The following is a 13,937-nucleotide window of genomic DNA, read 5'->3' on the forward strand; positions in this document are numbered from 1 at the left end:
TGCTCTTTAGAAGGCCAGATACTGAAGATGAAACTCAAATACTTTGGCCACCTAATGAGGAACTTCTCCAGGGACTCCAGGAAGGAGTCCCTGGAGAAGAGTCTAATGCTGGGAACAATAGATGGCAAAAGAAGAAGGGAACAGCAGAGGATGAGGTGGCTAGATGGAGACACTGAAGCAGTTGGTGTGAGCTTGGGTGGACTCTGGGAGATGGTGGAGGACAGGAAGGCCTGGAGGAATGTTGTCCATGGGGTCGCGATGGATCGAACATGACTTCACAACTAACAACAAACAAAACAACAACACTAGGTACAGGTTGGGTATCAGAGGCCTAGATATATGACAGAAAGGGGTCTTAGACCTTAAGATCAATTCCTGAAAGTTGCATTGCAACTTCCTGCTAGACTCCACAGCACAAATGACCCACAGGAGCCCGACTCATCCTCCATATATTTTAACATCTATATGAAGCTGCTGGATAAAATAATCAAGGGATATGGAGTGAAATGTCATCAACATACTAATGATACCCAGCTTGAATTCTTCTCGTTTGAGTCAAATGAGGCCATGCAGATGCTGAACCAGTGTCTGGATTTGGAAATGGGCTGGATGAGAAGCAATAAATGGAAGCTGAATCTTAACAAAGTGAGATTCAGGGTAGGCTGTTCTCATTTCTGGTAATTAGATATGCATTCTAGATGAGGATGCTCTTCCCCTGAAAGAGCAGGTACTTTGATCCAGCTTTTCAGTTGAAGTACAGGTGCTGCCAGGAGCTGCAAGTGTCTTTTACCATCTAAAACAGGAATAGGTTGTGCAAGGTGGTTCACCCCCTGGTAACCTTGTAAGTGAATTACTGTACTATATTGTAAACGGGGCTGCTCTTGAAGATTACCTGGAAACTGTAGCTTCTAAAGTTTGTGGCAGTCAGAATTTGAAATAGCACAGCCATGTGGAACTACATTACTCAGATTACCAAGATGCTATATTGGCTGGACAGAGAGGGTCCAGCTCTCTCAGGTTAGTCTCCTCAGATTGATTCTTCAGATTCATAGGAGCAGAGGGAAATTTCAAGGTTACAAAGTGAAGACACTCAGGCAAAGTGTGAAAACCATTCTGACGTGGAAAAGGAAGAAGGTATTTCAGAACATGGTGGAATGAAGACTGAGGGTGGGAGTCTCCTTTGACTCTAATAGGCAAAGTGAGTGGACCAATTAAGAAGTTTCTGATGTTCCTGACATCTAGCCCTCAATCAGCAGGAGCCACTCTGAGGATGGAGTCATCATTTTTCTGGGAGGGAAGGAGATGTTTCCATGTGGAGTCAACTCTTCACATGAGCAGAAACTACTCCCATATCTTAAAGAGATCATGACTTTGAACTATCCTGTTCGGTAAGTTCTACAAACTTAGGACTATACTTCTAAGGTTTTGTCTAAGTCTGCTGGAGAAGGAAAGCCGGGAACTGCCAACAACACTGGTTGCCTATTAGCTTCTGAGCCTGATTCAAAGTGCTGATTCTTAAAGCCCAAATTGTCTGAAGCCTGCCTCTACTTAAGTTCATCAAAAATGAACTCTTAATATTAACAGAGTAAAACTAAAAAGGATAACTAACAGAAGCATTAGTAACTTTCCTGATGAATTTAATGTTCATATAAAGAATAAATTTGTATTACTGAATGCAACTGACTGTAAGCTAGAAAAACTGTGGAATAAAACCAGAGACATTATAATGCCCAAAGACAATTCTCTAGCAAAAAGAAAGAAAAAGCCTAGATTGATTACAGAGGAAACACTCACAAGAGACAGGTGATAAGAAAAGCAAAGGGTGACATTAAATGGGTCAGCATCCTGAATGCAACTTTTCAGTGACTATCACATACAGGCAAAAAGAACTCTTACAAGTTCTACTACAAAGAAATAGAAGAGCAAAAAAGAAAAAAGAGAGAGAGATCTCTTCCAGAAGATCCAAGAAATCAAAGGGAAATTCAAATCTAGATTAGGAATGCTGAAAGACAAACGGGGGGACATCATACTAGGCTAAAATAAAGAGGAGGAGGAAGCAATATATGGAAGAATGGAAGACATGAAAGGATGACAGACTTCTTCAAAGAGGAATCCTGTGAAGAAGAACCTGTAGTCTTAGAAAGTGAAAGCTACTCTGAAAACACTTAGAAGGAATAAAACACCCAGAGTAGTCAGGGTACCAAAAGAACTATTCCAAGATAGATTGGAAATTATCAACAGGCATTTAAATACCCCAAAATGGAAATACAGATGTGTATTTAATTGACTGCAATCTGCTTAGAGGACCCTTGGGCCAACTGAGCAGAAAATAAGTTTATTACATACATACAACTAAGACTTATTTATAAACAACTGTTTAAATATGATAGAGACTCAACAAAACAAAATATGCATGAAGAGCTGAATGCAGAATCTTCAAGAAGAAATATCAGCCCACCAGTGAGAAGTCTAATGGACAAAGGACATAGAATTTACTGCATTCCAACACTAAGAGACAATTGGTATAAGATGTATTGCTGTACTATGTACTGCATATTAGATATACAAAAATGGACAAGAATTATAATGGAAAATGTTGGAAATGCAAACAGATGTGACATTTTATCATATGTGGTAGATATGTAACGGACTCAAAAAAAATATATTGGAAACAGGTACATGGAGACATGCAGAAAATACTCAAAATTGACTTTCCAGTAAATGCCAAAAGCATGTTACTGTTTGCTGACCCAGAGACTATCCCAAAGAGTATGACAGAATTATACAAATATGTGATATCAGCAGTATCAGAGTGATAATTGTCTCGAAGTAGAAAGCTGAAGACTGCCTAATTGTTGAAGATTGGAAAAACAAACCAGCTGAATATGCAACAATGGCAAAGCTAACAAGTTATGTCAATAGAAGACCAGTCAAATAATTTACTCAAAGATGGACGGCTTACTATGAGTAATGTCATAATCAAGTCAAGTTGTGACAACCCAGGTTTAGGCTAGGTATCAGGAAAAGTTTCCTCACTGTCAGAGAAATTTGACAGTGGAACCAGTTACCTAGAGAGGTTGAGGACTCTCCCACACTAGAGACATTCAAAAAGAAACTGGACAGCCATCTGAGTGGGGTGGTGTAACATGGTGTCCTGCAACAGTAGGGGGTTGGACCCGATGGCCTTCATGGCTCCTTACAACTCTATTATTCTATGAATTTAAATAGTGGTTAAAGAAAATACAGTTCCTACAAATGTTTGTGATTACTATTTGTTACCAAAGCAATGTTATGATTTATAACTAATTGTATAGGCTGGATAAATATATGACAGAGAAATGAATGGGCTAGCGAGGGAGTGGTTGATAGAGATCTTTGTTCATTGTAAATGCATTTAAATGAGGAGTTGCTTGCAAAATCTTTGGAACATCCCTTAGCTTCTTTTTTCCCTATGTAGCCCTTTTTATTTCTATTATATTTCAGAAAACAAATAAAAAGATTTGGGAAAAAAAAGAAGTGCAGCATTTTAGGGCCACTACAGCCTTTCCTAAACAAGCAAAGTGATGTTCAAGGTGTTGTAAGAAAGAATTTCACCATATATGAAACAAGAAATAGACTTCAGTAAAGCCTTTGACTGTGTGGATCACAAGAAGCCATGGATACTCCTGAAAGAGTATCAGTACTTGAATGTTCTGATATGTAATCTGTATTGTACATAAGAAGACACTGTTAGGACACAATATGAAAAATCAGAATGATTTCCTATGGGAATAGGCATCAGATGAGGGTGATGTTATCTCCCTCTCTGTCCAATCTGCATGCTGAACTTTTCATAAGGAAAGCTGGAAAGGAAGGAGGAGTGAAAATTATAAGAAGATACATCAGTAATTTAGGATATATAGATGATGATGCTGTGTTAGTGGCAGAAAGCAGCAATGAACTGAAACAACTCCTGATGAAAGTGAAAGAAAGTGCAAAAGCAGACTGCATGTGAACATTAAGAAAATTAAAATCATGACTATAGAAGAATACAGAAGTGTAGGCTCAATAATAAAGAAAACTGAAATTATGAAAGAATTTACATACCTTGGCTCGGTCATCAATTCAAACAAAGACTTCAGCCAAGAAATTGGAAGAAAACTGAGACTTGTAAATAGTAAAGAAGGGATTAAAAAATATAATTAAGTCTAAGGCTATCCACTGGAACCCAAGGTCAAGATCATCCACACAGATATATTCCTGGTCACTGTGTATGGATATGAAAGCTGAGCAGTGAAGAAAGCTTATTGCTAGAAAATTGTTGCATTTGAAACATGGTGCTGGACAAGCACTTTGTGAATACCCTGAACCTACAGAAAGACAAACAATAAATCCAAAGCTTGCCCTGGAGGCAAAAATGACAAAACTGAGGCTGTTATACTTTGGGCACATCCTGAGAAGACATTAATGCTAGGGAAAGTTGAACACAAAACAAGAAGGGGAAGAACAAATATGAGATGGATTGATTGCATAAAGTCAAGGGCTGATTAGGGCTGTCAAGGACAGGACATTTGGGAGGACATTCATTCAAAGGGTTGCTGAAAGTCAGAGATTACTTGACAGCACATAACAACAATAAAGATATCATCCTACTATTTACATTGGCCATTCTTATTTATAGTACAGTTTTTTTCAACAAGAATTATCAGCCACAGGGTGATTTTGGACTTCTGTTTTTTGCCCAGGTCAAGTTTTAGATACACATTCACTTTTAACTGAGAAATTAGAATGGATTTCATGATTTTATATTCTGCTGTCTTTGTCAACCCTCCAAATATTTCTCATTTTTCAACAATCTTCTTCATCAAATAGCCACACAGGCAAAGCATTGAAGGAGGATTACTATTATAATTATTATCATTTCATCCCAGCAGCTACTCTGCTCCAAACCAGTATCTCTACTTCCTACTCTATCTATTCCCATCATTTTTTTATTTTCTGTACTCACTGGTAAGGTCTGTGCAGCATTATCCCAACTACCTCTCTGATTTATAATGCTAGGAGAAGCAGCTGTAAAGTGCTGCCAGACTAGAGATTAATACAGCATCTGGGAGAAGGTCCTGCAGCATGTACATGTACCACAAGCAATTGGCAGGTGAACAGGAGACATTCCTGCACACCTGGTCTCAGTAATAAAATAAAACAAATCAGCACTGAATGCTTTGGTTAGACATACTCTTGCAATCCATTTTAAAATATAATCAGCAATATAAGGGATAATTATATTCCTTATCCTCACATGGCTTTCTAGTCAACTAATCATGCAAGCAGAAAGAACAAGAAAAGTTTAGTTCTTCAGAAGATACACTTATACTTCTAAAAGGCTTCATCACCATCTTCTTTCTTCTACTTCTAGCTAAATTTAATTCTAAACTTTTGCCCAGTTATTTTGGACACTTGGCTACAATTCATATTCGTTTCTAAACTAATATACTAACATTTTATGCAAATGTCTATTTTCCAACATGTACATTTACGACACTTTGATTGCATGATAGTGCATTTTACAATACGTTGGTGTGATGTAGTAGATGGAAATGGACATTTAAGGTTTTATATTAATTAACACTGGATAAGAGCTTATTTGCACTTTCAGTATATAAACTAGTGATATTTAGACATCATCTGTAAGTAGATAAATATATTAATATAGAGTCTGCCTTTTCTGAAGCTTATCCATAACTGTTTCTATTGATAGTTGTATTGGCATATAGTAAATTTCATATATATACCTACTGTTAGTGATTTATTTTATTTTCTCTAAGAAAGCCTTTTTATATGGCTTTGATTTAATGAAATTTATATTAAAATGTTAAGTAAAGAATTGGCTAAGAGCTCATTTGTGATCAAAGAGCTTTCTCCATACATACAGAAAGCAAGTTAATGTGAAGCATAATATTATCCCTCTAACATACTTTACAAACACCAAACCATTTAGTAAATAAATTTTCAAAATATTACAAAACTGAATTCTTACTTCTTTACAAGTGGAATACTAAGTGCCCAGCCAGCAGCAAAATCTGGAAATTCAAAAACTGTAGGATTTTCTGCAAAGGCGTAATGGTGAATAATTGTAGATTCATCATCATGCAATGCTTTTCCTAAAAAGAATTCCTGCAGGAGAACAGAGATGCAGTTGATGGTGCAAAGTGCATAATTTTAAGAAAGTTGTAGTGTCAAACTTAAAGGGCAGAGAGACTTTGCATTTTCTTTGAAGATTGATGGTTCAATGGAACTATACACAATTGTTTATTTTTTGAAGAAGATGTATCTTCTTTATCTATCAGAGATATCCTTCTTCCATCAAACTTGAAAATGCATATATGAGTGGTTTGACAGGCAAATCTATTCACCATGTAAACAAGAAGTAACTGTTGACATACCACTGACTTATTTTATATAGGTAGGCAGAAGAATCAACAGCATCAGTTCTGCTGGCTTTACTTACTGAAACAAGTCAGGGTTAGGTATAGCAAAGATATCTCATATTTTTCATACCTCTCAAGACAGAGGTAAATAAGTAAGCAATCAGGAAATAATTCATTAACAAACCTGAATCTTAAAGAGCAAGTATTAAAACTGATCTTATATTTTAATTCTACCATATCATTGCCCTAGCTGCCTGCCAGGTAAACTGCGAATGATGGAGTATAAACTAGTCTGCTGCTTGTTAATGTAACTAATAGTTGTTCACTGAAATTAATGGAAGCATGTTTTCATGAGCAAAGGCAATAATTATTTTATCTTGGCCAGAAAAATGAACCCACTTGGGAACAATATAAACTCAAGCTGGCACTGTATCAGCTTGCACTATCAAAATAAGCCAGCATGACTTATTTAAATCATAGCACATGGAAAGGAAGTGCAATGTCCAAGCTCACTGCCCAGGTGTGCCAGGTCATGTTGTCCAAATCTGGGCAGCATGGTTTGTTAGAGGAGACAGCACTCCACAAATACATGGGCTGCTGGACAATTATTAAGCTTATTTTGATTATGTAAACCAAGATCACTGTCTCTTTGACAGTGAAGTAAGTGGCAGAATTTTGTTCTTGAATATTTCTGAGGGGATCTTGAACACTGTGGTAAGTTAGAGGAATAAAACTCTAATGTTGGTACCAAATAGTATTTGACCTCTTGATATCTAAACTATGCTCGTTAATTACTTCATCTTTCATTGTGGTCTTGTTATTCTGCCATTAAGTATTGCAAGGCGTAAGTGGGGTTTCACATAAACATTGTGAACATTTCACATTGTATAAACATAAAGTAATAAAAGCATCAATTTTCCACTTGTGCTTTCCCTTTAGTATTCCAAATATAAGTACCCAACTATAAAATTTTACCTTGGACTTGTCATATCTTCTAAGTGCTTTCAGTAGCTTTACAATATGTATTCTTGTATCTTCTTCACAGAAAAAAATCCATGAAGAGTTTCTGCTATACGCAAGAGAAAACCTAAGAAAAGAAAGAGTTGGGTTAATTGAAAATTTGTATTACGAAGGAATTCAGTATCTTAGATGCCAGAATAAAGGGAAATTAAGGAATCATATGAACTGATTTTATCAGCAATAAACTAAGGGCTAATTAATGCTGCCAAAAGTAATTTTACAGCTCTTGCTCATATTTGATACCATGGCGTCCTAAATAGACAAACTGAAACATGCGTCTTGAGCTCATGTGTTCTCCATCCCCACTTAAACTTTGGAATTTTCCACTTGCACCAGTAAACTAAAGTTCCCCTTAGGTCCAAACCTGGGAAACCTCAAGGCCAGGAGGGATCTCAGCCAGCTTTCCTAGGGTACTGTTCTGTCCTCTAGAGTTCTCCAGCTGGCCATGCCCCCTTCCCCCAGCTACCAAATATTTGGTGGTTTTCTAGCTTTTGTTCAGAGTTTTCCCTACTCTAAAAAGTTGAAACACCTCTCCTAAGGAATAGGAAGCACCAGTAAAATCTTTAAACTAAAAGTCGCTGGGTTTTGCCTTCTGTGCTACTCATCATTGTAACGTGACTTCCAAAAGCTTCTACAAAACTGATTTCCCCTGAAAATGATCCCCAACCCTGCTCTATGGTCTCACCTTTACTTCACCATTGACTATAAATCAATTATTTCCTAAAATAAAAACCTTTAACTGAATCTTGAAAAGTGATGTGTAGACTAAGGTGTATATGCATGTATATGCAGGGAGAGGACAATAAGGAGTTAAACAAAAAATGTATGTGAATAAGACAGAAAATTCTGATGGAAATCTTTGCTTCAAAAGCAATGGGAGCCAAGAAACTACAGCTTTCTGTCACATTTTCACTGCAGATTACTTTAGACACACACTTGTCCCAGCCCAAGCTGACACTTTGTACATCAGAGACAAATTTTGAACTTACTCTTGCATTAATGGCAGAATGGTCCATGCACCTTCATGCCTGTCCATCTGGTGAATAAACAACACTGTAGGCATCTCCTTTAAGAAAACCACAAAAACTATTATCAGCATATTATTTTTCTATACCTTTGAAAATTCTATTTTAAAATTTCAGGTTATTTTGATTTCAGATACTTGCATGAAAAATATTCTTTGAAATTATCTATTTCTGAAGCATTATTTTGATTAAACATTTAATCATACATAATTCAAATTATCTTTGGCATATTTTTGTCAGCACAATTCTCACTCTAAAACTTGCACAGTTCATCTATTTTCAATACATTTTTAATTTTAATTTAAGTACATTCCAAATCCACTGGTACTTACAACACTGATATTAACAAAGGATGCAAAAAATCCTGGAGGCAGATAATATTCAAATTACTAGCACAAAAGCTGTCTAAGTATGTATCAGCTGCTAGTCCCAAGGGGCATACTTCTGCAAGTTTTAGGTCTGTGAAAATAGTTGCAATTCTACCTGTACAGAGGTCCTTGACTTGGATCTTTCTTTTTATCTATTAACAGACAGGTAATATGCTGTTATAACACACTTTGAAAAAAAACTATAACCTCAAAATGGACTGCCATTTTACAACCTTCTAAAACAGTTGTAGATTAATTTCATATTTTGATTATCTGGCATAAAATCCAAAACTGAACACTGAAGATTTCAAACGTACTTGAATTCTTATCTGGATCTATACAAATTCCAATACAGGTAGACAATCTACCAAAAAAAAAAAACCAAACCAAACCAAACCAAAAACAAAACGCCAGTTACCTTGATTAAGAAAAACATACCACACTATTGTCTTGTGTTAGAAAATGTTTCACATTCTTGTTCATTTGATCCCTAGCCTAACTAACCAGCCAATGCAAAATTTCTTGCTTTGTAGGTCTGCCAGGTATTTCATATACACTAAATATTAATCAAACTCACTTGACAGCAAGTCTTTATAAAAACTTAGCTTATTCATTCAAAAAAATGAACAATATTTACATGAGCAAATGACACTGCATCAGAGCATGGAACATATACAATAATACAAATAGAAATACAAATAATACAATAATACAAATAGAAATCAGAACAAGCAAAAATATTTCAAAAATGTCTACAAATACTGAAGAACTCCAAATAGCACACCTTTAATAAATTAAACCAGAAAACAAAAACCCTCTCTTTACAGTCTTTCTGATGAGTCTCAAAGAAAAGCGGAAGTAGAAAGAAAGGTCATGGAGAACTTTACCAACACAAAAGCTGGGCGGGCGTGGGGTTCTTGTAAAAGTACAAAGCTGTTAGAATCCCCCCCCTGTGTGTTATATGATTTTATACCTGATAATACCTGATACCTGATAATAGTTATTAGATGTAAGATTATCAGGTATTATTTCTTAAAAGTAATGGTTTCAGACAATAATATTTACAGCTTCTGCTTTCAGACACTGGACAGTATCCAAGCAGATTGATCTGCAGATGGGGTCCGCCATGGATTTTGTTCTACAAGCAGGGCTGCCACCAATTCCATTCCAATAGGGATTTCATGTTTCCTTTGGAGGAAAAGTAGTAGTTACTGGTTTGGGACAGATGAGCACATCTGTTATGTGAGCTCTGTTAACACACCTGATTCTAGAAGTACACATTTCTGCTATTTCTATTTCCTAGAAGAAGCACTATATTTCTGCTGCGCAAGTAATGGGTGTCACTTGCAGAACAGAATTGGTGGTAGCCCCTGCTTCAGCAATGACCTGTTTGGATACTGCCTGGTAAGTTAATGCCAGATTATTAACATCTACTAAAAATAGGAGTGTCATTATGGCATAATGGTTAGAGTCTTGGACTTGGGAGATCTGGGTTGTGGTCTCCACTTGGTTATGAAACTTAGGGGGTGACTTTGGGCTAGTCACTGACTCTAACCTTAACTCACAGATGAAGACAGAATTATGTAAGGTGCTTTCAGTTCCTTGACAGAAAAAGGTAGGCTATAAACAGTGCTTTTTTTGTATATATAAAAAAAAAAAAAAGGTGCCGAAACTCACGTCGCCACCGGCAGTAAGCACTCAGTGCACGACCACACACACCAATCCCAAGCCGAGCAGCATCCCAAGCCGAGCAGTGCGGACACAAAAGCAGCCCGCAGACACTATGTTAATGATGTTTGCTGCTGACCTGCTTCGCCGACAGGCAATTCAAAATCACTTCGTAAAATCCATTGGGAAAAAAGGTGCCGGAACGCTGTTCTGGTGCGTTCTATGTCAAAAAAAAAGCCCTGGCTATAAATAAAATAAATGAATACGTAAGGTGGTACACAACAATTTAAAACAACAAAATTCTGCAACAATAATAAAACCCAGAACAATACAAATAAGTTCATTAAATCGTTTAAAACTATGCATTTAAAAGCTAAATTGCAAAGAGATGCCTTTGTACCATCTCTAAAGGTCAACAGAGTGGTCATAAATCATAATTCTGATTCAGAGAGTGTATCCCATAGTTTGGAGGTAAATCGCAAGCCAAATCTCTTTCCTGTGGCCACAGTTTTTTTAAGCTAGTTTAACTATAAACTCTTTACTCCAAAATATTCCTTGCCTTTTTCATTCATTTCCAGATCATAAGCAAAAAAAATACTAACTGTACACTCTTTATTGTGTTACATTATTTATTTATTTAGGATTTTTCTGGGTCACCCAATCACTTTTGTCTCTGGACGGCTCACAATTATACATTGATTGCATTGCATACCTTTAGATTGTGACTAGAATTAGCAATCTAACAAGTAACAAGTTCAATGCTACTACAGTTATATTTTCCCCAGTTAATTCACTACACATTTCATTAAGTTTTAATTCAGCATTTTCATGCAAGAGTTCCCTTTGAATTGCAATTTATCAAAAAGATCAGTTGAATCTGAAACAAAACAATAGTGATCTGTCCAACTAAAGATGGTAACTTACTCTGCAAGTTCAAGGCAGATTGCCTTACTACCAGTTTCTGTTGCCATGAAAATGTATTTTGCATATATTTTAACTGAATTGTCACATTCTTTATGTATTTCATAGCCATTTAACTCCAACTTTTATATTTCCTCCCCATACTTTAAACCCATAAGTGTATGAAGAAACCTATCAAGTGGGGCTTAAATTCCATAGACTATATGAAGTGGGCTCTAGTCTGCAAAAACTTAGGCTATAATTAAATGTTAGCCTTTCATAAGCACTCATATCAAACAGTATTATAAAATATGATCTATTATGTTACATTTCTGAAAAGCCATGGATGTTTATTATTCCATTACATTTCTATACCACCCATACTCAAAGCTCTCTGGCCAGTTCACCCATCCAGATTCCAACCAGGCCCAAACCTGCTTAGCTTCCAAGATCAGCAGCTATATGGAAGGTATGCAATGTATTTGCATCTTATCATTGCATTCTACTCCCTCTTTCCAATAAACTGTCCCTCCCCATGTTAAAATGCCACCAACAATATAAATGGTTCTTTTCAAAATGAATCTAACATTTTATCTTAGGAGAAGTATTTAGTTCCTTTGTTTTTCTCCTGACAAAAGCTAACCAGAAATGTAATAATAATAATAATAATAATAATAATAATAATAATAATAATAACCAAAAAGATAATCTCATTATATAATAAATTTGGATTTTTTCTTGAAAACACACAAGTTTTTTTTAACACACATAAATTAAAATAAGTTCAAAACACTTACTTTTTAGACAAATGTTTGTTAGCCACCCCTCAAACAGTCTGACTGGTTTAATTAGACTCACCAAGATAAGAAGAAAAGCCCATATTTTGTCTTGCAAATTTTGTAAATGCAAAGAAAATAACTTCCAGAAATCTCAACAGAGAAGAAACACCCTCATTTATTTATTGGATTTATATCCCACTTTTTTTCTTTTTTAAGAACTCCAAGTGGCTTACATCATTCTCCTCCTCCTGCTTTCAATCTTATCCCCACAACAACAACACTGGGTGAGGGGGGTTGGACCAAGAGGCTGTGAGTGGCCCTCAGTCTTCCAGTAGGCTCCATGGCCAAGTGATGGCTAGAACCCAGATTACCCAAGACCCAGCCCAGTGCTCTTAACCACTATACCATACTGGCTCTCTGGTTTTAGGTCCTGCCCACCGCTAGAATTGGCCTCTTAGTGCTTCTCTGAAACTTGTTCAACCTGCAGGGTAAAAGTGGTTTTCCACTCTTGCAATGGAATATCCAGCTATCGAAGGCCTCTTCAAAAATTGAGAAAAACAATGCCACAACAACTTAACAAGGATGAGGCCACCAGAGAAAGATCCTTATCTATTGACTATGTCCACCTAAAATAATTTACCAGATAGTATGTCAGCAAGACTTTCATAGCCAATCTTAGGATCAAGGCAAGTTCATATAGACTCAATTGGCCCCTGAAATAACTTGGTCCCAAGCTAAAAACACTGTTTTTATTCTGGTCAGTATAAACCACTGTCCTGTTAAATGCAAATCATAAAACATTTTGAAACGTTTTGTCTAGATTTACCAACCAGAATATGAAAGCAAGATCTGATACATAACTCAAGATAAAGTTAGTTTTCCAGTTCAAATGAAAAAGGACAGAAACATTGAAGCCAGTGTTTCCCTTCCTACAAGGGAAGGAAAAAGTACATGGAGTTGATATTCAGTCGCAACTCAATCCATTATGGTTTGTTTATTACATCTGAATGAGACAATACAGAAAGCCAAAGAACAAAAAGTCAGTCAATTTCTGTGAGCAAAATATACTTTTTTTCTATAAATAAACTCAGGTCGTCTAAATTCTATATGCTCAGCACTGGGGAAGACATAAATATCACACATCTCCATTCATATTGTACTTCTGATTATGTTGGCAGCCCTGGAAATCTATTTGAAGGGCAGGATATAAATTCCCATAGTTAATGAACTAATGCATATATATTTTAATTATTTTCAAATTGGGGTATTATACCATTTGCTCTATTTCATTATCAGTCCTACCAAATATGTGCACTTCTGCATCTGTCATAAAATACCCACTATTTGTATCACCAGTGTAGGTTTTCTGCTAGAATCAATGTAAGATCTATTTTTAACCGAGGAAGCATGCATGCTATGGCTCCATGTCAAACATTTCTCTTCAAGTAGAAAAGTATATGCTTCTTATCTCAGCAGCCTTTTCAGACAGGAAAAATGGAGAAATGCACGAGAACTTCCAACAAATGCTTTGATTTTGTTTGAAAGAAACTGCCTGAGCCTCAGTATTTAAAAAGCCCTTTCAAAAATATTTGCATACCTCATTTGCATACGTAAGTGTCAGAATTTTTCTCTGAGTTTTTCTATTTTGACAACTAAGAATATATATATTCTTCAACATCACCTGCTTATTTTTGCATTTCAGAAAATCAGAAAAATTTCCTCTTTCTGATACTTGACAATTATTTTACACGATACTTACACAAACACGAA

The 13,937-nt window shown here is 36.2% G+C and overlaps 1 protein-coding gene across 2 annotated transcripts in view; it reads right to left on the reverse strand.

The window, feature by feature from the left end:
- Positions 1–13,937, reverse strand: part of B3GLCT (beta 3-glucosyltransferase) — a 173,406-nt gene that overhangs the window by 58,241 nt on the left and 101,228 nt on the right. For both annotated transcript variants that reach the window (XM_044441555.1, XM_044441554.1), the window contains 3 exons: positions 8,417–8,493; positions 7,383–7,494; positions 6,017–6,153 (listed from right to left, as the gene is read on the reverse strand). In XM_044441555.1, coding sequence (XP_044297490.1) covers positions 6,017–6,153; positions 7,383–7,494; positions 8,417–8,493 — 326 coding nt within the window. The remainder of the gene's footprint in view (positions 1–6,016; positions 6,154–7,382; positions 7,495–8,416; positions 8,494–13,937) is intronic.

This window comes from Varanus komodoensis, unplaced genomic scaffold, assembly GCF_004798865.1.
Source record: "Varanus komodoensis strain SLA01 unplaced genomic scaffold, ASM479886v1 scaffold4, whole genome shotgun sequence".
NCBI lineage: Eukaryota > Metazoa > Chordata > Lepidosauria > Squamata > Varanidae > Varanus > Varanus komodoensis.